The sequence below is a fragment of the Hydra viridissima genome, unplaced genomic scaffold (assembly GCF_058129835.1).
Source record: "Hydra viridissima isolate aposymbiotic clone 2 unplaced genomic scaffold, HvirCarnegie_v1 scaffold_6, whole genome shotgun sequence".
Lineage (NCBI taxonomy): Eukaryota > Metazoa > Cnidaria > Hydrozoa > Anthoathecata > Hydridae > Hydra > Hydra viridissima.
Genome location: NW_028324305.1, coordinates 14,028,432 through 14,055,447, shown reverse-complemented (window position 1 = coordinate 14,055,447; position 27,016 = coordinate 14,028,432). Strand labels below are relative to the sequence as shown.

Here is a 27,016-nt window from a genome sequence, read left to right as displayed (position 1 = left end):
ACTTTAAATGATGTATTGAATATATTATTATAAACTAAAGTAATCAGGTTTAAAATGTTATTCATATGTATGGTGTCTTATTTTCTCATCTGACTTACTATTTAATCATTATTTTACTAATCCAAGCTGCATGATTGTACTTGATATTCATTTTAAAGTTTTGAAAAAGAATATTTTTACTCAAAATATGGCATCCTCATTTAATGAAGAAGAAGCTCCTCAAAAGCTTGCTGATCTATTTAATATTGGGTGGAAGTTGTTTCAAAGTATAGAAGATAGTGATGAAGATACATTAGCATTGCAGGTGAGGTTTGATCTTTTGTGACTCCAAATAAGGTAGTTAAAATTTGCATATGCCAGTTCATAAATATGAATTATTGCATTCTTTTTTTCTTAAAAAAAGTAAAAAGCACTGGCTGCTAAAATATTTTAAAGCTATCATTTTTTGTTAAAGTTAAAATGATAAAAAAAAAAAAAAAAGCAATTCTCTTAAAACACTGGACACTAGAATATTCTAAAGCTAGCATTTTTTGTTAAAATGATAAAATTGCTGTTAGGTTTTAATGACTTTAATCAAAAATTTGCTGCTGTGATTTTTAAATTACCAATTTTCAAGCTTAAATTTTTTCTAAAAAAAACCAAAAATACCACACAAGTAAAGAATGCCATGGAAGCAATTTGAACTTTTTCATTTTTTTTTTTATGAATATTTTCCAGTCGTTAAAACTATGCAAATATTTTATGGTTTTTTCATTAGTTTTCTATGATCTGCTTCTAGTTATGAAAACCAGTTTTGCTTGTGTAAGTTAGTAAAAATACTGTGGTACTTTAAGTAATCTGCTTTTTAAATATATCACTAAAAGATTATTACAAGAGTCCTATAGTAAAATGTTACAAATTGACTTCTAACAAAAAAGTCTCATCATCAAAATGAATGTCTGCTAAAAAGCTAATTCAAATCATTCAATCATTTGTTAATTAGAGTTGTCATTTTATTGTCAGTTATTGCTGTGCAATTTTTTTGGTACTAGTCATTTTGTTGCAGTCAATTGAGTGCCTCCTTTTTGTGAGTAAATGAATTATTAAATGTCTAGTAATATTCAAATGATAATAAAGAAACTAATATCTTTCAAAATCTTTTTCTTTTTCTTTGCATAAATCTTAATTAATTTCACTTTTTAAAATACACAAATTTCTTTTTTATATTTAACAGAGCAAAATGGAAGACTGTATAAAATGCCTTGTACGATGCACTCATATGGTCAACCTGCTTGGACTTTTCAGCTCAAATGAAACTATTGATGAAGTTTCTACTGAAAATTTAAAGTAAATGACTTTTAAGCATTTAATAAACCTTTTATATATATTTGCATACTTTATGGCTTTTAAATAATGGTTTCTTTTGAATTAAAATTTTTTATTGATTTTTTTTTAAGTATCTCAATGCTTCTTTTTTCTTAAAACCTTAAAATTTATTTTCTTCAGGTTGTTTCTTCTGCCTGCATTTCTCGGTGAGCTTTACATGAAAATCATGTCAAATGAAAGAAAAACGGCTGTGAAAAATTCTAAGGTTTTTGTTGTTACATAAAAGAAACAAAAAAGTTATTGCAAATGTTTAAATGGTTAAAATTTTAACACAAATTCAAAATTATTTGATTTTTTTCCTGATTAGTTTGCTATTTATCCAGGTATATTTTCAAGACTATTTAAAGCGGTGCCAAAGTTATGGAATTACAAAAATAGTAAGTCTTTTTTCTCCATATATATATATATATATATATATATATATATATATATATATATATATATATATATATATATATATATATATATATATATATATATATATACATATATGTATATGTATATTGGACGGGGAAGATTCCCAGGGCCCCTTGTGTCTACAAATAATTTTTAAAAGTAATTTTTAAAAGATGTAAATGGTTTTGACTTTTAAAAGGTTTGATTAATTTTTATTTTTAATTTTCAATGACCAGAGCACGCTTCTTTTGGTCCTGGGTATATAATTGATCATAATGAGGGCCCCTTAAGAAAACTTCCCCGGGGCCTGAAATTTCTCTTGGCTGCTTCTCATTAACGTTTGCAAGAGTTTTTCATTCTTAATAAGTATTTTTAAAATAAAAATTCAGAATTTTTGAATTTAAAAATTCAGAATTTTTATTTTATTTTAATTCATCTTCTGTAAAAGTTTCAGTTTAGGGGACGTCCATAAATTACGTACGCAGTAAAACTAATGCTTTTGGACCCCCCCTCCCCCCTTGTACGCACTTGTACGCTTTTAACCACCCCCTCCCCCTCTGCGTACGTACGCGTTATTTATTAAAAAAGTATGACCTCCCCACCCACCCACCCACCCAAAAAAAAAAAGTTTTCAAAACATTAAATACAAAAAAGATCAACATTTTTAGTTAGAGATTTTTCTGTACTTAACTAAAAAATGGGCAGTTATTAACGAAAGGAAAAAAAAATGATTTAGAAAGGATTCGTGTTGCGAGTATTTTAAATTTAGCTATTTATATTTCCACAAATGGTATCTTAAATAAATTGAAAATGTTATGGAAAACAGGCATGAACTCTGCTTCTAATCTTTCATTAGTAATCTTCTCACTGACTTCTTCACTTTCACTTAAATCACTCTCCATATCAATCTTTATCTTTTGTTTTTTGTGTGCTTTCTTGTGCCGTTTCATTGCTGCCTCGCTCGGCCAGTATTTATTGCATTTGTCGCAAATTCCGTTTAAAAGCTTTTTTTCCAATGATGGACAATACAGATCAAATGGTATAATTTTGTACTTTAAGCCTTCTGTAGGTATGTCTTGTAGCAAAAGCCTATGCGTCAGAGGTGCAAAGTTTGAATGGTTTAATACGTTTTTAAAATATCGAGACGGTTCCATCGCTTTGTAACCATTCTCGCAGTACTCGTAGATGGCCGGAAATGGAATGAAACGTTGGGGGATGGTATTCAGCCAATTTGTTTCAAACGATGAACAACATAACTTGTCCTGGCATTTCACAATTTGTAGACAATATCGCGATTGCTGGCAATGTTTCTCTACCCAAACAGGATCAGGATTCGGCGGTTTATATGCTTTTCCAACTGGTACTGCCCGGCAATTAACATGGTAACCGTCGATGACGGTTTTCTCCCAAACTTGGGATAAAACGTCAGCCGCTTTTTGAAAATTTTCTACCTCCAGTTCTTGGTTGATTGTCTTCCCAGAAGAATCAAGGTGATTGCCAAAATAATCATGGGGAAGAACTATTCCAGCCAAATCAAGAGAAAGAGGTGCCATTCTTCTTTCAATCGGGTTGAAGGCTGAAAGCCCAGCTGCATTCACACCATGAAGCAAGACATCTAAATCCAGCAAGCGGAAGAGATCAACAGCAGTTGCTAACGTTTTAGGGAAGCGTGGTGCCTCATCTTGAGCTCCATCAGTCTCCATTAACATAATTGGTTTACGTCTAACCAACTTGGTTTCAAAAAGCTCCCTAACATCAAAAGCATGAGTAAAAGCATTCGATGTATCGTGTTTCCCACTTCTTATGCGTATGAAAGTGTCTCCACTGTAGGATACATTTCCATTATTGTTAACTTCGCATATGCCATAAACCGATGGGATTAACTTGTGCTGTGGGCCAACGACAAAGTCATGATCCATAAGTTTGACCTTGTATTCCATATGCATCAGCAACGGCGCTTGAAGGCTTGCAGCAGTAAGACCCAACGGTACCCTGGCTTTATCATCATTGGACATGAAAAGCACAGTTTTTGGTCCAAACAATTTGCAAACTTCAAACATGTCATCAATAAAAGATTTGGCAAACATTCTATCATTATTTCTTTTTCGCAGTGAATTTTCTGGACGTAGTAGCTTCACAGGAACTGTGTTTACATGCTTTTTTCCTTCAGAAGTGTTTTCACGTCGTGGTAAAAGACGAAGGTACAAACCACTTCTACTCAAGTTGATGCCTATTTTCGTCAGCTCTTTCTGAAGATCATCCAAAGTGGAGACACTGCGAAGACATTCTGTTCTTCGACGCTCGTCTGCTGCTGATGAACTTTGCACAACTTTTATGATTGTTGATAAAAGTTCTGGTTGATCAATTTCGAGCCGTGGTCGTCCAGGATGGTTTTGCATAAACTGTTTCAAAGCACTTGATACTTCAGGGTTGTTTTGACAAACTGTTTCGATGCTCTCTTTAAGTTTTTGTCTCCGTTTTCTTTGTCGTGCCGATTCACGAATCAATCTGAAAACAAAATATTACACAAATCTTTGATTATAAAACCTTCTATACTTAAGGTTACCTGGATTCTGCGAACTTTGTAAACCCTCAATTAGAAATTCTTATTGACAATTTGAAAAACAAAATTTTGAAAGTTGCTGCCTGCTTAAAAGTTTGGTTTTTATGGCCAAGACGTCTTTCTATACTTCTAAGCTCTATTCGATATATCGCTTAACATTTACCTGTCCAAGTTTGTTTTTTCTCTACTTATGCTTTCTTTCACATTGTCTAATTGTTTCCTAGTTACGGTAGACAAACCAGAATCGCGTAAGATTATCAAGGATGAAAGCTGTGATTCAAGATCTGAGATTTTCTTCCGACTTTTAACTTGCGCCGGATTTGCTCTTTCCTTCTCGTTTGATGTTAAATCTAAATTAGGAAATACCCAAAAATAAACTATTATAAATTCTTGACAGTTATAGAGATTGGATGTAGAGAAATTGGTCAAGTTGTCCAATTATAATGAATAAAACTATGCGATTGCAATATAGTCGTACAAGGTAGTTAAATTACCAATTCGGTTGATTTCAATATATAAAAAATCACGAGAGAAAAAGTTTGTAAATTATCACAAAAAATGGCTTACTAAGTTCAATCCTTTCAGGTTCTGCCGTAGTTGCGTTCGGAAAACTTTGTATTTTATTTGACGAAGACGGCACTGGATGGATATCTTTTTTCTTTTTGCTAGGCGGTGATAAAGTATTTCCCCAGAATGACATGATTGATCCTTTTGACTTTGTTGCTTTCACTTTTAATTCGTTTACTTTTTTTTCATACAAAGACTGATCATATTTTACTATTTTCCACAATTCCTGTGCGTGCTGATACTGCTTTTGTTTTTCAAGTGTTGAATATGCTTTGTTATATAACTCAAGGAGCTGAAGATACTTTTTCTCGTTCCCAACAAATTCGTTCGACATCTTGGAAATAAGCAGTTTTTTTTGTTGCAACGTATTCAGTTATTTGAATGGAAAGATAAAAGTTTTTGTTTATTTGGAAATAAACGATTTAATCATAAGATTCAGTGTCGTTAAAGCGAAGAACGTAAAAAAAATAACCTGACCCAAATTAATTGCAGTCACATTTCGCAATAAAAGGTGTTGGTTTCTATTAGCATTAAAATTTGAAGTATTACATTGTTAATAAAAAGTTAATAATAAAATATTAATTTAAAATAATAAAAAATTAACTTGTTGTAACGTTTTAATTGAAAAGATAAAAACCAGGTTGCGTATATAAAAAAAAGATTTTTTACATTCGAAAAGTTCATTGCTTTTTGTACAGATCAAGTTTTAAAAACATCTCCAGAGAAAGATTGTCAAACTGCGTACGTACTCGCTGTCTTGAAACCCCCCCTCCCCTTGTACGCATTTGTACGTTTTTTGGTAACCCCCCCTCCCCCCATACCTGCGTACGTACTTTATGGATGCCCCCTTAACTGGACAAATAATGAAAATGTTGTCTACGTAGTAAAAGTATATACATTTAAAATGTTATAGTATTAATTAACAAATCTTGAATATTTGTTACTGTTGAATTAATTTTTGTGAAGTTTTATTGGTTTAATCTTATTAAAGGACCTCCGTCCATATTTACAAAGAGACTTTGAAGAGCAAGTTAGAAATCAAAAACAAACTCGAGAGGAAAAAATTCAAAGGTTCAAAGAAAATGATAACATAATAAAAAATATCAAGGTGATTATAATAAGTGTTTGTCTATTTTTATATATACATACAGTGATGTGCAAAAAAATAAAGATAAAACTTGATTTGAACATTACTAATATCTCAAAAAGGAAAATATCTCATTGAATAAAAGCATCAGGTGAATTTTTTTCTAGAAAAACAAACAAAAAAAATATTTATTAGTGAAATCAATTGCAAAAAAAGATTAAAGTGGTGTGTTGAGCACAAAGATTGGACATGTGAACAATGGACTAAAGTTATTTGGAGTGACGAGTCTCCTTTTGTCTTGTTTTATAATAGTTGATCTCACTGTTGGAAATTAGTTGGAGAAAAATTCAACCCTCAAAAATGCAACGCAATTATTAAACATGACAAAAAGATCAATGTTTGGCGTTGTTTTAGTGCACACAAAGTTGGAAAGCTTTACCGGGTGATAGAAAACATGTACCAGCATTTGTATCACAAAATCTTATTTAAACAACTTGGACCAAATGTAAAAGAACTTTTTCTTAATGGTGACTACATCTTTCAACAGGATAAGGATTTCAAACATACAGCATGGTTGAATAAAAGATATCTAGAATCTAAATTGATACCAATTATGTCTTGGCCAGCACAGTCTCCTGATTTAAATCCAATAGAAAACCTTTGGTCTATATTGGATAGAAAATTGAAAGATCATAGGTAACAAATGAAGATGAACTGTCCCAAATTATTTTCATTGGTTGGAAGTCATAAAAAATAAAGGATGGTTAATTAAGTACTAATACAGCTAAAACTTGAAAAATACTTCACCAATCCTAATTTCTTTTTATTATATGCAATATACAATATCATATGCATTTCTATCTAAATTCTCTTACATTACTTTTATTATATGAGTTTAAACCTTTTTTGTTGGTTTTTTTTAATTAAAAAATTGAGTGTGGTTTTTTTTTTTTTTTTTGCACCCCTCTGTATATATTGGTGTTGGACAAAATAATGGAAACACCTTCTAAAACAAATTTATTCTAATAAGGAGTAGGACCCCCTTTTGGCGGTAATTTACAGATTGAATGTGTTCTAATGGAAATTTTGTCAATTGTTCTATCAAAACTGTCTCTAGTTCTTTTAGTGATTTCAGTGGTGAATATTTTTTTTTGGTTTCAAATCTTTATTTCTAAGATTGTACAATCCTGTTTGGAAAAATCTCCACAAACTATTGATGAAGATCAAATGGTTTGTAAATTGTTTTATTTTAAAATATAAATGATTTAAGAACTCTAATTCTTAATTTAAAATATCTTAATAATTTATTTATAAATATTTTTTAAAATTTCTATATTAACTTTCTATATTTACTTTTTAAAATTTCTATATTAATTAATATTATTTTTTAGAGAAAGTTTTATATTGATTGGCTGAAATTATGGATAAATAAATCAATTGAAAATATTCCTTTGATTGAAAGTAAGTTACAAAATTTGTTTCAGATCAAAAATTATATTCAAATGTAATCAAGTAACAATTTTTTGTGTGTGCATATTTTATGCATTGTGATTTTTAAAGTGGTAAATAGTTTTACAATTACTTTCCAATGTAAAGTGAGTGTTTCTCATACAAAACAGTCTGTAGAAGTAAACTCTGGTCTGGCAATCTCTTTGTTTGTACTTAGAGTTCTGTAAATTTGGGTCATGTGCTCAATCTAGATGATATTGAATTAACAAGTAAGCCGTTAAATAGATAAAAAAAAAACAAACCATTACAAACAATACAAATTAAAAATTAATACAAATATTTACATTACCTACCATACAGAAAAAAATCTATGATTATTAAAATTTTTGGCTTGTTATATTTCAGAGAAAAAAAAAACAAACTTTATTTAAGCGATATATTAATATTTACATTTGGCTGTTGTGAATTTTCATCACTTTTTATGGAAGTTTTTAGTTGTTATTGTAAATAACTTTTTAAAGTTACTGTATATTATTGTATTTTAAAGTTATTATATATATTCTATGCAATTTTTTAGTTGGTATTGCAAATAACTTTTTAAAGTTATTTGCAATACCAACTAAAAACTTTCATAAAAAGTGATGAAAATTGCACAAGACACAGCAAGTGATAAAAATTTTAACTCCTTATGCTAAAAAGGTTTCTTAGAATTTAAAAATAGAGCAAATAGGCTCAAATTAGCAGATAATTGGGTGGTAACTTGTCATAAGAAAAGGTCATTCAAAAAATTTATAGAGCATTTTTTGGTTCCTACTTATAAAATCATTTTTGATGAATGTTTTGTCTATCGTTGCATTTTTCCTGGTTAGGTCCTTCCAAGTGAACATTTTTTCATGAAGCAATACTTAGGAAGGGTGAATAATGTCTTTAGGTATGGCTTGGATTAACAAATATAACCTCAAGTGAACTTAAATGTCACTATGTTCTAACTGAAATTAATTCAACTGTCTTGCAAGAAGAGTTCTTAGTCCACAAGCATTGTTTAAAACCAAAATATTGTGACACTTTCTTTTTTATGTAGCAAATGTTCTAACTTTCAAAAATAGATTTACAAATATTTAGTACAAAAAACAAAACTGCAAAATTATGTTAGCCTTAAAAGAGAAAAGAAGTTTTGGAAGTCATGGACTTTTTTGTGTGGGGCTTAATTGAAAGACAGACCAATAAGTCTCGATGTAATACTAAGGAGGAGTTGGTCACTATTATCAAGAAAAAATTCAAAGCCTTGTCAAAGAAAGCAATCATCAATAGATTCACCAGGTTCTGTGGCCATGTTGAAGCAGAAATTCATGTGCAAGGTGATTTCATTAAATAAAGGCAAAAAGATTAATCTATTTTTAAAATGCAGTTGGTTTTATTCAAATCCAGTCAGTATTTCCTAGAAGAATTTCATTTTTCAAAAACCATGATTTGATTGTTAAATACCATGCACATCCTGTGTAGTGAATTCAATTTTCTCCTTATTAGGCTTAAGTGAAAATTTAACTTGTCACATGTGGAATGGAAATGATATTGTTTGGTTTTGAAAATATTGAAAACAAACTATTTAAAAATGAACTAGAACATAGTTAATCCCAAAATTTACATCTAAACCATTTAACTTAACACCATATTCTGTAATGAAACTTTGATTGGCTACCCAAATTTTAAATGAAACAGCGGCACGTAATTGAAAATTATTACACTGCTTATATGCATAAAACTGCATTGTGCAAGCTTGCTGATATATTTTTTTTATTGTATGAAAGTACGAAACCAATCAGAAAGTTTAACAAGAAAATTTTCTAAATTATTTAAAACTTTTGAAAGAAAATGCTTTTAAATGTGTTGATGTTTTCTCAAATGATGGATGAGAGAGAATGTTTTTGTCTTCCCAAATCTATGAGGGTCTTAGAATTACATCATATTCTTTTAATGAGGTAACAAAATACTTATCAAGTGCTGGCACGCATTATCTTCTTAGTAAGGGTTTCAGTCAAAATGTATTAGAGGAACATTTTTGAAGACATCATGTTTTCGGAAGAAGAAATGTTAATCCTACAATACATTAGTTAAATTATCAACTAAATGCATTGAGAATACAGTGCTCAATTGTACATCTTACTAGAAACAAAACAAAACATGTACAATCTTGCTCCATTGTTGATGAAACTCTGGTTAAGAAATGTGTGCCATCTTGCATCATTTTTGATGAAACTCTGCTAAAACTTAAAAAATATATAACTTTTTTTTTGTTGTTGTTATATTACAAAGACTGCTTTCTTTGAATATTAAGTACTTTTTTTTCTTGTAAACGAATTTTCTGAGATGCTTTTTTTGATTGTTTTGCAAAAAGATTTTTCTTTTTTCTTTTGTGCAACTGAACAATATTTCTAGTTAATGAAAATAAGTGTATGCGAAGATAAAGCTTAAGCATATTTTTTATATGTTATTCGTCAGATCATTTTCAGAAACATTAGGGTTTTCATTTTCAGATGTTTCAACAATGTTTTTATACAAACTTATAATTTCTCTTTCTTCCATCAATGAGCTTATCATTTTAAAAGGTTGCTTTGGTTTCTCTCTAAAACAAATTTTCAGTTACAATAAAAATATTTTTACAATCTTTTGTATAGTAGTTAAACCCCCCTTTGTGTTATAGAATAAAGTTTTTTGCACATCCTTCACAATATTTGAAAACATGATAATTGTCAAATGAACAAAGTTTTTCTCCTTTGAGGCATTACTAATTGATAGGTGTGCTGAATTTATCTATTTTTTAAACTTTCTTTTGACTTTTCAAAATTTTCCACATGTAATACATGAAATTTCCTCCAAAGAAAAGCAAAAGTAATTTTACAATTAGTAAATTGATTACATCTTATTAAAACATTACATATATAATACTTGAAAAGGATATCAAATCAAGAGGATATCGTATCAGAAATTTGAAGAGGATATCAAATCATTTAAAAAGCTGTGCAATTCTTTTTGTTATGTAAATTTAATCTCATGATTTTTCAAAGAAAACAAACATCCAACATAGTTTCAAATGATTTGATATCCTCTTCAAATATTTTATCTTAGAAATCTTCATTTAAAAATTTAACTAAATTTAAATTCTCCAGAAAAACTTCAAAAATTGACATTTAGATAATTCTCTGGCATCATGTGACTTGATCATGTGACTTATGTTTTAACTTTTTTAAGTTTAGAAAAATGATAATAGCAGAGGACAATAGATTGCCAGACAAGTAAATGTTTTTCATATAAACTAAGTGTTTCACATATAAAGTGAATGTTTCCTATAAAAATTAGTTGTTTTGTTCCAAGACTAAATTTTTTTCCTCCTAAATTGTTATTTTGTAACCATTTCCAGTATTTTATATAATACTAAAGACTAAGCATTGATAAACACTAAACACTGCTATCAAGCTATTTTAAAATTTATCATTAGGTGAATTATCAATCTTGAAGCATATGAAGCAGTTAAAACAAGGGAAAATAGAACCAGCTCCACCAAGAAAAGAACGAATGGTATATATCCTTACACTTTGTTTTGATTCACATATTTAAATTAATATAAATTTCTTTTAAATTAATGTTCCCTCAAAAATGGAACTACAGAAAAACATTTTTAAAGGTTTTAAAAAGTAATCTAATTGAGTTTATTTTGCTGAACAAATGTACATTTAATATTGTTAACAATTCTTTAAAACAAACTGAACTCAATCTTCTTTTTGAGTTATTTTTTGAACATTTTTTTTGCACTCAGTCCACTTTCAAATCTTTTAATTAAATGATACACAGTTATTTTTGGCACATTTTTCACTCTAAGGTTATACATTAACAGTTTTCCTTGTGTGATGTTTTTTTTTTTTGTTTTTTTTGTTTTTTGTTTTGTTTTTTTTGTTTTTTTTTTATGTAAAACTTGTAAACAAGATTTTTTACATCTGTCATTTTTGAACTAAAGAACAATTATTTTTGATTAATACATATTTTTTTGTAATTAAGTACTGTGCAGTTTGTATAAACACAAAGGTATGTTCTTAAGCATTTGAACATAAGCTATTGCATTTTATAGAGTTCCATCTTTGAGGGGACATTTCAACAATAGTTATAAAACAACTCATTGTATATGCTAATAATAACTACATTTATATGTGTGATTAATTGTATTTTAAAGTTTGATATAACATTGTATGATAATACTCATTAACATTCACTGTGATTATTAATGAGTATTATTATCATAGAAACAGCTGATTGTTACCACAATAAGGAGCACCATGATTTCAATTTATTGGTAAAGTGTTTATAGTAAAATATATAACATATTGATAATTAATGACTAAACACACTGTTCGTATATATCGTATTTTGTCTATCGTATTACATCTTTTTATATGAATAACAATTATTTAGTGAAAATCCTATCAATATTAAAATGTATTTCTGAATTAATTTAAATTATACTAAATGCTGCTAATATTGGTGCTTATACAAAATTTTTAGTTAAATGTCTAACAAGTTTCTATAAAGTGTAAAAATGTCAAAGTTTTAGAGTAATATGTTTCTGCTTAAAAAAGACAATTTGACAGGGTCCATAGTGGTACAAGAGTGGTTTCATTGCTGTGTGTATTAAACGCTAGTAATAAAGTGTTGGTGGATTTCATTGCTGTGTGTATTAAACGCTAGTAATAAAGTGTTGGTGGATTTCATTGCTGTGTGTATTAAATGCTAGTAATAAAGTGTTGGTGAATTTCATTGCTGTGTGTATTAAACGCCAGTAATAAAGTGTTGGTGGATTTCTTGTTTTGAAGCATAATAATAAGTTAAAAAGAATCTTTTTCCTTTTGTTTGTAGCCTATGAAACCAATACTCATTACAAGAGATATGATCGAGGTAAAAAGAATCATTTTAACTTCTTTTAATTAAGTTTACAATTACATTTTAATTTTAACTTATAATCCTTTTTTACAATTATGTTTAAGTAATTAATGATGATCTTCTAGAGTAAAGTGATTGGTTATGGTTATCAAAATTTACCATCAATGACTATAGAAGAATGTATTGAAAAGGAGATTAAAGAAGGAAAAATACTTTTAGAATACAAGTAATATTTTTAAGTTGTAATCTGCATTATTACTGAGCTTAAGCAACAAGGAAATCCTCCATCATTCCATTTGCTATGGCTAAAATAGACATTTTCCCTCGCAATTTTATTTAAGAGACAAATGTCTACTAATATAATATAATTTTCCAATGTTAAAAGAAAAAATAATTCTTTCTAAAGGTTTTTTGATTTTGGCCATTTTAACCTCTCAAGATTGCCATTTTAGATAATCTAAAGAGGACAAAAATTAAAAATTTTCTTTTAGGTAAAATTTAAAAAACTGAAGTTTTGATCACCCCCTCTCCCCTTCTCTCTGCACAGAATTGTGAAGTACGAGTGTTAGAAATGTTGCATGCAATATATTTCTTATCTGTTAAATAATGATTATGAAATTAAATGCTGCTAATGAAAATCAAAATTACAGTTAATAAATATTTGAAGGTTTTATTACATAAATTTGTATTCTTTTTAAAGTAAAGATAAGGTAAATCGACCTGAAAAAAAAGATTCTGATGAAGAAGAAGACGAAGATAAACTTGCTAACAAAAGAGCATGGGATGAGTGGAAAGATAGTAGGATTTTTTTTTATTATTATTTTATAAAATATTTAGTGCTTCCTTCAACAAAATAAATGTAAAAAAAATCTGAAATTCCTGCAGTATTTATAATGAAACAAAAATCTAGTAATTGTTTATACCACTTTTAAAAAAAGTTATAGACAAAAGCATTTAATCAAAAGTTAAAGTTTCAACTAATGCAAATACTCTGGTTGTGTCTATATATATATATATATATATATATATATATATATATATATATATATATATATATATATATATATATATATATAAATTAGGGTACGTCAATTTTACCCCAGCCTGTTGCATAATGTTGCAGTAATAAGGTACCTCAAAAAATTTTAGTGGTTTTGGATGAAAAATGGTTTGTGGATATAACTTTAAAGATTGTTATGGTTGTACAAAAAATGCTATAAAAAGTGCCATAAGTAAAAACTAAAATTTTCAATTGTGAGAAAATGTTAAAAAGTTTTCTAAATGTATTTTTATCATTTATGATTCTAAATTTATAAAAAGTTGTCTATCCTTTAAACATATATGCTTGATGCATCTTTCTTCTAAGTAATTTTGTCAAGATGCAGCTGTGTCGATTCTCAAACCTGTAAACTTAATGGGATGCTTGTGATACTAGTGTAACAGTTCGCTCTACACTCAGGGAATGAGATGGGAAAATGTTGCATATTAGGATGTTTTGTAACGTCTGGAGCAGAGAGGTCAATCAACTCATACCAGTGATTAGCATTAAAATTTGTTTCAGGTTTTTTTTTCAATTTATTTTACAGACTGGTCATGTTTATTCTGTAAAAATAAAGTTGTGATCAATTGTGGATTATGATTGTGTTTAAAATAATAAAATTATTTCTTTAGTTAAGTTGCTAAGTCAATTAAATAATTTAAAAAGATACCTTTGTCTAAGAGTCACTATTGACTGAAAACTATGATTTTGGATCTTGTTGTCATCATCTTTACCATGGCATAAAAATGTTTTCAGGTCTTAGGCAGAATGCATTGTTTTTAATTTTCTGCTTCACAATACATATCATTAAATAGGAGAATTTTTAGTTGAATGACAGCAGAAAAAAGAAGATGAGGAGAGTTGTGCAGCTTAAATGATATCTTTATTTCAAACCATGCTGGAGCATAAACCTGAACATTAAAGTAGACTAGTTTTTTAAAGACTACTTTGGTTAATTGTCTCTTGTATGTAAACAGAGAATGCTAATAGCTAGAGTTAACCACTTTGCATGGTTAAGTGGGCCAATTTTGTAAGCAGCCCTTTTATCAGCAAAATTACCAGACCCATTCCTTTGCAATATTCAAATAAAAGTCTTTGATCACTACTAAGGTTTTTTCAGTTCTTCTTTTGGAATATAGCCATCAACTATTGGATGTGACAGGTACAAACAAAACTTTATGTATAGCCTGAATATTTTCAGCAAATCTTTGGTCAAGAAGGCCACTGAAGCTTCTTGGTCCAGTTGTTATACCTTCTAGTTTTTTAAAAATACCTCTTAAAGGAAGTTTTGATGTAGCGCACACCCACTGAGATGCAGTTTTCTTTTTTAATAACATTGTTAAATTCTTATAAAACACTGAACGTTTCTTTTGCAAGTTCTAAATCATTTGTGCTGATAATAGGAATTGTCTTATAAGTCAAATAGGTTCCAGTAGGTTTTCCATCTTCATAAGTAAATGTGAAATGATGTACAGGTGCAATTGATTTTTTGAGCAATTTTCCTTCTGGTAAGTTTATTATGCTAGAAGTTCAAGTGGTCTGATCAAGTTTGCTATCGATACCAAGGCAAATTAACTGATTTTTTTTTCTAAATATTTACCTTTACTAGCTATCTTTACTTGCGCTTTAGTCCTATCTAATTTGCAATTGTCAATCAAGATGTGATTGATATCAACATCTATTCTCAAGATATGTTTAATGTCATGTAAAGCATTTGTAAGAGTTGCACCTAAGTTTGATGAACACTCATTTCTGACTAATTCTATAGCAAACCTGGAAAACTTAACTAATTTGTAGTGTTTTAGAAAATTCTTTATTGGTTGCCATTCAGCTTTTTATTGAAAGAAATTGCAGCATACAATGGGTTTTTAATTTGCGTGTACTTAAAATATTTCAATAAAATTACAATAAGCTTACCTCAGTTTCAGTTGAATTGTCAGTTTTTTCAGATGACTTTGCATGTTGTATGAGAGATTCTGCTTTATTAACTACCTTTTGAGATTGTTGTCGCTTATTATAAATCCTTTTGCTTCATTTGAAAGCTACTGTATCAACTGAAGAAAGTTGATATGCTCCCTTTGACCAATTTTCTGACTCTGATCTCAAAGATAAACTCTATCTTTAAGAGGTACTTTTACATTTTGAGGGCAAATGCATAAAATATGTTCTTCTAAGCAATTTTCTTTATTGCACGATAAGATTTTATCACGACAAGGCAGGATATCCAACGAGCAATTACAAGCAGAAACATCGACTCTTGCTCTACCATGCTTGCAATTAATATTTTTCACTAGAATGAGAAGATCCTTTACTTTTCTAGGAATAGATTTGTCAGTTATTAGAAGTAGATTAGGATTCACTGCAGCCCAAATTGATTTCAAATTAATTTAAATTTGCTCAGTAACGTCTATAATATCTGCAGTTTGCCTTACATGAATAGCATAGTATTAGTATTGAATAACCTGTCTGTAAGTACTTGGCTCCGTCAATAATTCACATGGACAACTTCTTACTTGCTTTTTTTTCGTGTAATAGGTGTAACTATAACTTTCGGCATTTTTTTTTTTTTTTTTTGTTGATGATATTTGTAATTCTTGTTGAAATTTCTGTTTACTATTTTATGTTTATCTGTTCAATTGTTTTGCAATCGCCAGATACGCTAAATTTGATTGGCAGCTGTAACACAACAAACATTTTATTGGTTGCATTATATTTCCAAAACCAGATATTTTCAAACGAGATAGCTTGTTTGGAATTTAAAATTTCAAAGATTGAAATTCAAAATGTTTAAGCAAGTTAACTAATTTAGTCCATAACTGAGAACTTTAAATGCAAATCCGCAAACCATTTTTACTGCAACATTACTCAATTTGATATTCGAAAAAAATGGTACAATCGACCTAGTCATATATTGTATATACATATTTATTTTGTATATATATATATGTATGTATGTATATATATATATGTATATATATATATATATATATATATATATATATATATATATATCCATACATACATACATACATACATACATACATACATACATACATACATACATACATACATACATACATACATTCATGCATGCATAGTTTTTTTTATTTTTAGCTCACAGACGTGGAGAAGGAAATAAAGATCGACACGGATAGATTTGATAACTGCTATTTAAAATAAACGATGAAAACCGCCATTAATATTCTTGGCACTTTACGTTGCTGATACCTTCGAATATTCTGTGGTTAAAATATATTTATCTTGGATTGCTATATATTTTTGTTTCTTCATCGTTTGTTAAAATTATTTGTGGAGCGGCAAATATATAAATTATTGCTGCCTATCAACGCTGGTAGCTTCTTGTAAATTTAGTCATTATTATTCACGTTTTGTGTTTCCCGAAAGGGCGTGGTAAAATTTGCAAGTGATAACTTTGATTTTTTTGATCTTGTAATTTATTTTTGTTTACGTAAAAATAAATTGTCAACTCGTTTTAAGGGTTTTTTAACATACTTTCTTTTTTTTTTTTTTTTTTCTTACTTTCCGTCGCTACATCAACTCTACATTATAAACGATGGTTGCACTCATCTCTCATAACGCATAGTTTTAATTGTCAGTTTGGCCCATTGCCGCACAATTAAACTCAACGATTTAAAGCAATGGTCTGCATTGATAATAAGTTATAACATTTTATTATATAATTCAGGTGTTAAGGCCATTCAATATCGCTAACGAGGGCTGGAGAGCTGTTACATCAGAAATTCTGAGCGTACACGTTGAAAATTCCATATTCTTGATTCCTATATTCAAAGCAATATTTTAGTTCATGCTGAATTTTTTCGATTTGGGCTTGTTGAATGTTGTTGATATTGTTTAAGTATTGATTCAAATTTACCTGACTCAAAATTGAGACTTTGTCTTGTTAAATCTATCTTGAAAAAAAAATAATGCTTTGTTAAGGTATTTTCGTTTTTAGTGCCTAAATCGCTAGTTTGCCCCTGCTAATACTGTCATTGTGTAGTTTCATTCGATTGTCTCTACTAACTCGTGCTACCATCAATTATTTTTGAGAAAAAATTACACAAAACTCGGTAATAAGGGGGCTCACATTGGTTTGGTTTCGCTTAAAGATTCTGAAGACATCCAATTTAGGAATAGTCGTTCTAACTGAAAATAGAGTAGTTTGTCTCTATTGGCAATAGGGTTAGACGCTTTAACGATCATTGAGTACTAAATTAAACTTAACCCATTGACTGATACTTTATTCTTATCGACACTGGTGAGCTAACTAAAACAAAAAATTATCAAGGTATCGTGGTGTGACCTAACAAAGTCCTATGCTTTTTGAAAGTCCTAATTTAAGAAATTACAAATTTTGTATATATAAAATAAACATTGAGAAAAAAATTTAGCTATCTTAACTACACTAGATATCTAGTTAAAATAACTAAATTACATCCACAAATTTTTATTTTATATATACGAAATTTCTTCTTAAATCACTTCTTAAATTAGTACTTTCTAAAAGCATAGGACTTAGGTCAAACCACGGTAACTTGAAATGTGTTCTAAAGGTTCGTATCTTTTATTTCAAAAAAAAATAATAATGTATGCGGACCTATAGATAGCAGTTCTCATTCACAATTTCATGGCGCTATATCTATACGCATATATGTTTAACTAAGTCGGAAATAATTCAACACTAAATACCTGGAGATAAAAATAAAAAATAAAATGATTCTGGCTAAATACTTTTTAAAATTGATCTTTATTGTCGTTATCTCTAAATTAACATTATCATCGAAAATTGGCGATGAGTTTGCCGAATTTGAACGAGATCCCGATGTTGAAGTAGATAGTGAGGTACAAGTTGACGAGATTCCAAAGGATGATAGTTTTGTGGAAGAAGAGAGTTTCGTTGAAGATGTGCAAGGTATTTGGTTTCAGAAGTTTTTAGAAATAGTAGTTAGATTACTGGTCAATCTGTTATGTTAATCGGTATTGTTAAAGTATCAGTATAAATATGTTTATGTTAAATTAAGTTTTTAAGTTTGTATAAAATAAATATACTAAAATGACTTCCTTTTAAAATTGAAAAGTTCTTCATATTTTAAATATTAAAACTAGATGTCATAATCTAGAAAAATTGTGTTTGAACTATATTAATCAAAAATATTGTTAGAAATCTATTAACATTTTAACAACATCATAGCAAATGAAGCTCTAGAATCCTTTGAAAGCTACATATGTTCATCAATATTTATATTGCTGTGTAAAATGTAAAGTTTTGAAAATTAGTTTTTCATGGCAGAAATAAAACAGCACCACAAGAGAAAGGTTCATGCTCTAAGTAAAAGAGTTTTGCATTCATTTTGATGCTGGCAGTAGTTATATAAAATATTTATTTATTTTTTAAATACCTAATAAATAAATACTTACATTTAGGCTCCAATGAAGCAACATCACAGACAGAAGATGAAAATGAAGAGGTATTTTATATATAGTCTTTATACAAATTTATGGTCTTTTTACAATTATCAAATAATAAAATAGAAGAAAGTAAACAAGTTTGGCTATTAAATCCCCTTTAGAAATATAAAAACTCTTCTTTTTTTTTATTTAAAGGATCAAGATGAGTTTGATCCCTATTCTGATGAAGAAGAATTTGAGGTATTGCTAATTTTTCTAACATGGTTATAAAAATATCCTTTAAATAATTGAGTCTCAATAAAAAGTTCAAAATAAAATATAAAAAAAATCAGATAAAAGAACATCTGTTACTTGTAAAAAGGGTCTTAAGTATAGGAACAATAATGGTAATTAATATTAGTTATCAATCAATATTTATCTGAACATTAGGTTTTTCCAAGAAAATGTTTTTGTTAGATATCTTGACTAAAACATTTTTGTTTAAATACTTAATTTGTTCTCTTTGTGCTTACTTGTTAAAGCTAAAAACTAACAAATCTCACAAATAGGTCTGCCACATTACTGCAGTATATTGGGTTATATTAGTTTACTAGTTTCGTTTACTAGTAATATATATATATATATAGTTATTCAGCTAAGTTTTTTTATTAAGCTACAATAAACTAGAATATACCAATACAAATAAAATAATCAAACTACTATAAACCACACTCAAGTTGTGGTAGAGTTTCCAAAAAGTAGTTGTTCTACGTACATGATGTTGGTTCTATTTCAATAATAGAAAGAGCTAATACCAATTTCTGTTTTCATAACTTGTACCATTTGAGGTTTGATGGTAGTTTGAACACAGTCATCAGAGAAACAGTAAATTCTTTATGGAGAAACCAAGTATGATAAAGTAAGGCTTGTATTACCACTTTAGCCACATTAATAATAATGCCCTTGACTTTGATCAGCCTTCATAGACAGGCAAAATTTTTTAATAGGGCTCAGGTTGAAAAGCAATAAATGACTTTATGTTGTGAAGTTGCATTGGTTTATTTACCTGATATGAGATTTGTAAATTTATCATAGATAACAATTAGCCTAGGGCTTTAAAATCTCTTTAACATCATATGGGTTTAGCCCATGATTAAATAAATTTATCTCCCTAACAGTTTAAGGTTCTAATCATATAGTGATATCTATGAAGATAAGTCATTTTATGAAATTGTTGATTTATGAAATATTTGAAAAAAGTTGAGATAAACAAGCACAAAAGTACAACAGAGCAATTAAGATAAATGCACTTAATGCTTTAAATGAAGGAGAAACACACAAATTTAAAACTTTAAGAACCCAGATTGGTTGTATTCTAATGAAACTTTTTCATTTAAAGATGTTGGTCCCAATTATATAATGACTGTTATTTCCCTAAATATTTGCAGGTTAAATGTTTTCTACTAAATACACTTTGCCAAATTATCCTCATGTTAAACATATTACTAAATGACATTGTTTTAAGTATATAAATGTTGTTAAATTCTTCTTTCTTTGATCTTTTTATCTAATTTTGTTCAAATTTTCATTATCATCATCATCATCATCATCATCATCATCATCATCATCATCATCATCATCATCATCATCATCATTTTTATTTTTATTATTATTATTTTTATTGTTATTATTATTATTATTGTTATTATTATTATTATTATTATTATTATTATTATTATTATTATTATTATTATTATTATTATTATTATTATTATTATTATTATTATTATTATTGTTATTATTATTGTTATTATTATTATTATTATTATTATTATTATTATTATCATTATTATTATTATTTTTATTTTTATTATTATTTGACCAAACAAATAATTTACAAATTGGTATCTATACTTATTTCCATATCAATTTCATAATTGTAGGCAGTTATGTGAAATATGGCCTCATTTGTGCTTTGTAAATAGTATTGGCTTTCAAATGAAAGTTAATTTGCTAAAATGAAGTGAAATCACTTATAATGTGTTTGAGCAAACTTATTGTTAATTTATAATTAATACTTTGCAACACTCACTCAAAACACTCAATATTGGATTTAACTTCACAGCATTTAATAAGGCCTTAAAATACAGCAAGAGTTTCAAATATTTCCTTTAAGTTACAGTTGGATAAAAAAAAAGTTTTTAGCTCTGTATTTATGCATTTATTTATTTATCAGTATTTGTAAAATGTTAGCTATAAAAATACATTTAACACATTTGAAAATTGTTGCTGATACTTTTATTTATTATTCATCTATCTTGTTTTGTTTTGTTTTTTGTTACAGGGTTATAACAAAGATAAAAGTAATAAGCCAAAAATACCAAACACTGGTGGATTGAAGATCACTAAGGTAAATAGCTTTTTCCTGTAACCAAGGAGCCAAAGAATTTTTTTAAATAAAGTAAATTTTGCATTTTAGACTTCAGACAATTTTAGAAAATACAAGGATGAGAATTAGATAATCAAATAATCAAATAAGGTTGTATAAAAAATGATAATAAAGCGCATACACAGCATAAAAAAGCAACAAAAATGATATATTACTCTCATTCAAAAAGGATTGTTTAACAATCATTTTGAAAATGACAGTCCTAAATCATTCTTTTTTGAGGAAAATGATAAAATTTATTAGGATTATTAGGTTGTATTTCACTATGAGTGATAAGTTTTTTCTAATCAACAGTCAGATGTAAGTTAACTTCACTTGAGAAAATATCCACTAGTTACCATTTGAAATCATTTACAGTAAATAAACATATTTATAGGCTAAAAACATTTTAACTTCTTTTTTTAAAAGTACTTGATAAAAGTAATTTTCATATTTTTTTGTTGTTGAAAATTAATTGTTAAAATCATAAAGATTATTACAATATTTTAATAGTTTCACATTATATTAGGAACCTTATTTTAATTCAGATCACAATGAAAAAAAAATTTGTTCCGTTATTTTTTTCATTATTTTAATAAAAAAAATAAAGGACCAAATCACTAATTTTAAATAGCTTATACCAAAATTATTTTTTAATACTTTGCTGGACCTCCTTTTGTTTTTATTACAGCCTGGCTGTCTTGGTATTGATTCTACCAACTTTTTGGTCTCTTTTGAGTCAGTTTGATCCCAAGCTTTCAAGATTGCACATTTCAGATCTTCTTTCTTAACGAACTTCAATCTTATAGTCTGATATTGTCCATAAATGCATAAATGAGATTTAAGTCTGGTGATTGTGTTGGAAATTTTCCTTGAACCTTTTTTTGTGTTTCATTTGCTTTATGGTTGGTTACGATCGTCTTGATAGAGGATAAAATTGTTTCCTAATCTTAATTTTCTGGCAAAAAGTTTGAGATTTTTTTTAAGAATGTCTATGTACATTGTGGCATTCATGATGTTATCAATGAAAGCAATTTTTTTAACTCCTCCATTGAAATTTGCACCACAAACCATAATGTTTCCAATTTAATTTATATGCCTCTTCATTTTTTTGAAAAACTTTTTGAGCTTCATCAGATAATTTTTGGTTATACTTTGACTGATCGCTCTATAACACTTTCTTCCAGTAGTCTAATGACAAATGCTAATCTTTGTTTTTATGTTTTTTAATCATAAAAGGTTTGTTGTTGACTAGTCAGCCTAAAATTACTTGATCTCTGATCCTGTTCTATAGTGACCTTTAAAATATGATATTCTTTAACCTTTTCTGCTAACTTTCTTTCAAATTCAGAGCGGTTTTAGTTCACTTGAATGATAATATTTCTAACAATTGGCTTAATAGTCTTTCTTTTACAACCTTGAAAGGAATACTAACAGTTGCACCAGTCAAATTTTAGTTTTTAATTATGTTTTAAACATAATTCTTGTTGAATTTTACACTTCTCTGTAAGTTTTTCCTTGATTTACTAAATCAAATGCCTAATTTCTTTGTGCAGTTTTCTTTTTCTTTTCTTTTTTTCTTTATTTTTGCCATTTGTCATATTTTTAAAAAAGATTTCATATATATAATTTTTTACACATTATCATTTTATACTTTTAAATAAACAAAACTTTCAAAAACTTACCTAAAATCTAAATAAATGCAACGAAAATTATCTTGGTCAAATATTTTTTTTACTTAAATTTAATGCAAATATATATTTAAAATTGTTCTAGAACAATAGCAGATTGGCAGCAATATACTTGCACACACTTACACATTTCTGATAACAATAGGATTTAAATTTAGTCAAAAATTTATTATTTATTGTTTATGATAAAATAATTCATTAAAGAAATATGCATCAAAGTTTGCTCACATTTTTTTGCTCACTGTCTAATTAAAGAAGGCAAGCTCACTGACTATGAATTTTCAAACAGAAACATTGTGTGGTTTATTAATTATTAATGGCATTAACTTAAATATCTGCATAGAAATGAGTGTCAACAACTGTTGAGAGAAGTTTAAAACAATGTTGATTTCTGTTATATAAGGAAATGTTTTGACTTGTAGTTTCAAATAACTTAGAAATATTCTCTAACAGCTGTAATCTGAAGCTACACATGTAATTGTTTGGTAATACACGGAAGACCATGTCTCTTAAAATATTGTTCATTAAAAATATTTAGTATTTACACTAGTTTATATTAGCAGTTTATATTACATATTTGCTTTATTAAAATCTGGTTTGATTAGACATGCATAAAAGATCTATTGTCACATTGTGTTAAAGATCTGTAAAAATAGGAATTCTAACAATTATTACAGGTTCCTGTTCATTTACGAAGTGGTTGGCAGGCATTTTATTTTGAAATTTTAACTATGGTTGGAATTATTGTATATGCTGCAAATTTCTACACTGGAAAGACGAAAAACTCCAAACTTGCCACATCATGGTAGGTAAAAATTTAATGAGAAAAAAAATGTCTTATTTTTCTGTTGGATTTTTGAATATTTAGTTTGCTTGAATGTTGATACCTTTTTCTGTAACTAGTAATTCAAATCATTTTTATCCTGAGTTATTATTAGGTTTTAGATTTTCTATATAAACTAGATGCACAAAGACAGATGTTATAAGGATAAAAAAAAAAAATACTACATTTTTAATGACTCTGATTTAATCTTTTAACAGGTTTAAAGCACACAAGCCTCTGCTTGAACAGCACTTCAGTATTGTAGGAGATGATGGTATGAGCAAAGAACCTCAAAGTGGTGTTCTAGTTAAAGAGAGTGAAAGTGTTTATACACTTTGGTGCACTGGTCGACAATATTGTGAAGGCATGCTAGTTGAATTAAGGCTGCTTAAACGACATGATATTGTGAGTATCATTTCACAAATGATGCGACCACGATCAGAAATTGTCAAAATTACAGTCTATATGGATGATGAAGACATGGATACTTTTGTTTTTTCACTGCTCCCAAAAAAGTACGCTGCTAAATATCAAAAAGATTTACAAGATTTGGTAAGATTGTATTTTTATTGCAACAGGAGAACAACGATTTCAAAATTAAAAATAATTTTTAATAATAGCATCCTGATCTCCTATTAAACGAAATCCAATCATAATGTACATCTCTTTTGAAAAAGTAAATCAAAATGATTGTCAATGAAAAAATGCAGTTATGAATGCTGATATTACTTTCTATTGCCATCAGAACTTTTAGAGATTACTAATTACCACTTTTTGTTTTGATTTAAACCTTGCAAATACTTAGTAAAAATACTGACTTAAGAGGGTGTTGTTCTTAATAGAATTCAAATTAAATGTAATCAATATATCAATGATTTAAACTCTACTTTCAAATATATATTGGGACTCTCCATTATATATTTAAGTTACACTTGGTATGAACCTAAAAGAAGTTTTACTTCACAATAAATGCTTTCAGACATTTCTAAATAAAAATGTTAATTATCTTTGTAAGGTCTGCATATGTATTTTTTTTTCTACTAAATTTTTGTTCTTGATTTTTTATCCTAAAGTTTGTAATCTAGGCTTTCTTCTGTGGAGAGAAAAAGTCAGCTGACCGATATGAACTCCCAAACTTCTCAATATTAAGCGAGTCTGGTGAAGTCAGTGATTTTGTTTTATGTACACAGGTATAGTGCTGATTGACAAGTCGTTATGTTTTTCTTTTGTATTTAAAGGGTGCTCCATTGTTTTTAGATATTTAAGAAATAAAAAGAAGAAATTATTGTTTTCAGGTTTGTAACATCATAAGGAAGTATGAAAGCTGCTTTGAATTGCTACATTTCTCAGACCAGTTTGTTGGACAGAAAAAAGAAGATGGGTAAGTTTTTTTTTATCTTGATCTGATTTGCTTTTTTAAGTCAGCAGGCAATTTTGTTTGATGTTAATTACTTTTATTTGCCATCTTTATTAGTGATGAAGATGGCGCTGCCAAACTAAAGAAACCCAAGAAAGTTCTTATATTCGAATTTAAAAGTATGAGTCGTTTAATTTGTATAGTTTTCAAATCCTGGAGCGGTTAATTAAAATTCTGAGGATAAAATGCTATATAACAAAATAAATCCTTAAAATTTATCTAATGCAAGACGCTTCAAGTGACTAAGTTATGTAAATTAACTAAGTTAACTTCCATATTTTATAAGTTTAATTCTTTAGTCCCAGGTAATGGCAAAACACGCTCTGAAGATATGGCTGCAACAGAAGGTCTTGTTAAAATGGTCCTCCTAATGATAGATCGAGTTAAAGGATTCAGATTATCACAACAAGTTAGTTGAAGTAAAAGTAGTGGAGTTTTATACGAACTTTAATTACATTTATTATAGTCTAAATCATTATTTTATTTTTTATAAATGCTTTAGGCTCGCGCAAAAAGTGATAAAAAGCGACGAGAGGTTGAACAGAACTTTTTGAAACAACAGCACTCTCAACGTCAAGAAGTAAATCTTTGTTTGAAAATCCGAGTTTTTTCATGTAAATCTTATTTGAGTCAGTGGTAAAAATTCTCCGTGAAACACCTTTTGTCCTATTTAAGGCTTCACAAGCTCGTCGCGAAGAGAAATTACGCTTAGAAAAAGAACGACTGATGGCAGAGGAAGATCCTGAGAAACAAAAGCGAATGGAGGTATTCTTAATAAATCTATAAGTCTTTCATTACTTAAGCATGATTAAAAAAAATATGATATTTCTCTGATATTTCGTTTTTCTTCAGGAGGCTATAAGCAAAAGAGATGCTAAGAAAAGAGGTCCAAAGGTCAAAAGCATGAAAGTGCGAATGTAAAGCTAAGCATAATTGGTCACTATCATGGGATTTAAAGATTAATTAGAAATCTAAGAGGTTGATCTGGTTTCAAACAGAACAGATGTCTAAAAATATAAGATATTTCTGTAACATTTTTCTTTAACTTTACCAAACAAAAGGCCGCCGAAATACAAAGTTATTCTATTTTATAACATGCCAAACCAAAGATTTTAAAGCGCTTAATTACTTCAACAACTTTTTTTTTTTTTTTTACGTATTTGTAACTCGTCTTTTTATACCTAAATTTTCTCTGAACTGCGATGTTGTTCTTGTTATGCTCATTTCTAGTTTAATATGAGTTATATAAAAAATCGTATTTAAATATTTAAGATTATGAAATAAAATATGGGAAATAGTATGGGTTATTAAGACCTAAGTTATATTTTTAGCAGGAGTAGTACGTTTTTTAACAAAATAAATTTAACGCTTATATGAAAGTATCCTAAAGGTTCAGCACTGCTAAATGCACTCAATTATCCAAAAACTGGCTTACAGACAATGATTTACACTATCAATTTTGTATCTATATAAAGTAATAATAGTGACCAGTAAAATTTTGATAAACTTGTGTTTTACTTAAATTTAAATATATATTAATAAATTTACGTATAACAGTAATACAAACATTGAATAATGAAATGGGAGTAAAGAAAAAGTGGCAACTGTTAAAATTACTTTGAGGAAGTCCCGAAATTTACTTATGAACATATCTAGATCTCTTGGTTAAAGTAGCATACTGTTGTTTTTTTTTATTAAAGTATATTAACCGTTCGTTTATTTGTTTTTAGTAATATTAGTTAAAGGCAAGGTTGTCTTTAGAGATAATTCAATCAAATATATAAAATAATCGAATAAATTTTACAAATAGAAATTATGGGTCGTGCAAACCATTGTAGTGCAGAGATATCTTT

The 27,016-nt window shown here is 28.3% G+C and overlaps 3 protein-coding genes across 4 annotated transcripts; 2 read left to right on the top strand and 1 right to left on the bottom strand.

Annotated features, from left to right (window-relative positions):
* The first annotated feature begins 130 nt into the window (after positions 1-130).
* LOC145196767 (immunoglobulin-binding protein 1-like) lies at positions 131-16,903 on the top strand. Of its 2 annotated transcripts, none has more exons than XR_016453233.1 (12): positions 131-304; positions 1,214-1,326; positions 1,486-1,570; positions 1,689-1,742; positions 5,883-5,999; positions 7,155-7,208; positions 7,370-7,439; positions 10,924-12,217; positions 12,265-12,371; positions 12,482-12,582; positions 13,057-13,154; positions 16,510-16,903. XR_016453233.1 is itself a non-coding variant. In XM_090090043.1 (12 exons), exons 1-12 carry the CDS (start codon positions 131-133, stop codon positions 16,548-16,550), a joined length of 1,026 nt encoding a protein of 341 aa, XP_089946169.1. In that variant the 3' UTR covers positions 16,551-16,903. The 2 variants fall into 2 exon arrangements, 1 of the variants encoding a protein (XP_089946169.1); XM_090090043.1 differs by having other exon boundaries at positions 10,924-11,003; positions 12,333-12,371.
* Positions 2,535-5,362, bottom strand: LOC149887148 (uncharacterized). The gene is made up of 3 exons (XM_090090034.1): positions 4,892-5,362; positions 4,488-4,674; positions 2,535-4,269 (listed from the first exon to the last, which is right to left on the bottom strand). Exons 1-3 carry the CDS (start codon positions 5,223-5,225, stop codon positions 2,535-2,537), a joined length of 2,256 nt encoding a protein of 751 aa, XP_089946160.1. The 5' UTR covers positions 5,226-5,362.
* Positions 16,904-18,000: 1,097 nt separating the features above from the next.
* LOC145200414 (PAT complex subunit CCDC47-like) lies at positions 18,001-26,240 on the top strand. Its single transcript, XM_090090041.1, has 13 exons — positions 18,001-18,328; positions 18,841-18,884; positions 19,021-19,065; positions 21,149-21,214; positions 23,601-23,728; positions 23,965-24,298; positions 24,832-24,936; positions 25,042-25,127; positions 25,221-25,282; positions 25,463-25,572; positions 25,666-25,743; positions 25,839-25,928; positions 26,016-26,240. The coding sequence occupies exons 1-13, from the start codon at positions 18,130-18,132 to the stop codon at positions 26,082-26,084; spliced, it is 1,416 nt and encodes a 471-aa protein (XP_089946167.1). The 5' UTR covers positions 18,001-18,129; the 3' UTR covers positions 26,085-26,240.
* Positions 26,241-27,016: the final 776 nt, after the last annotated feature.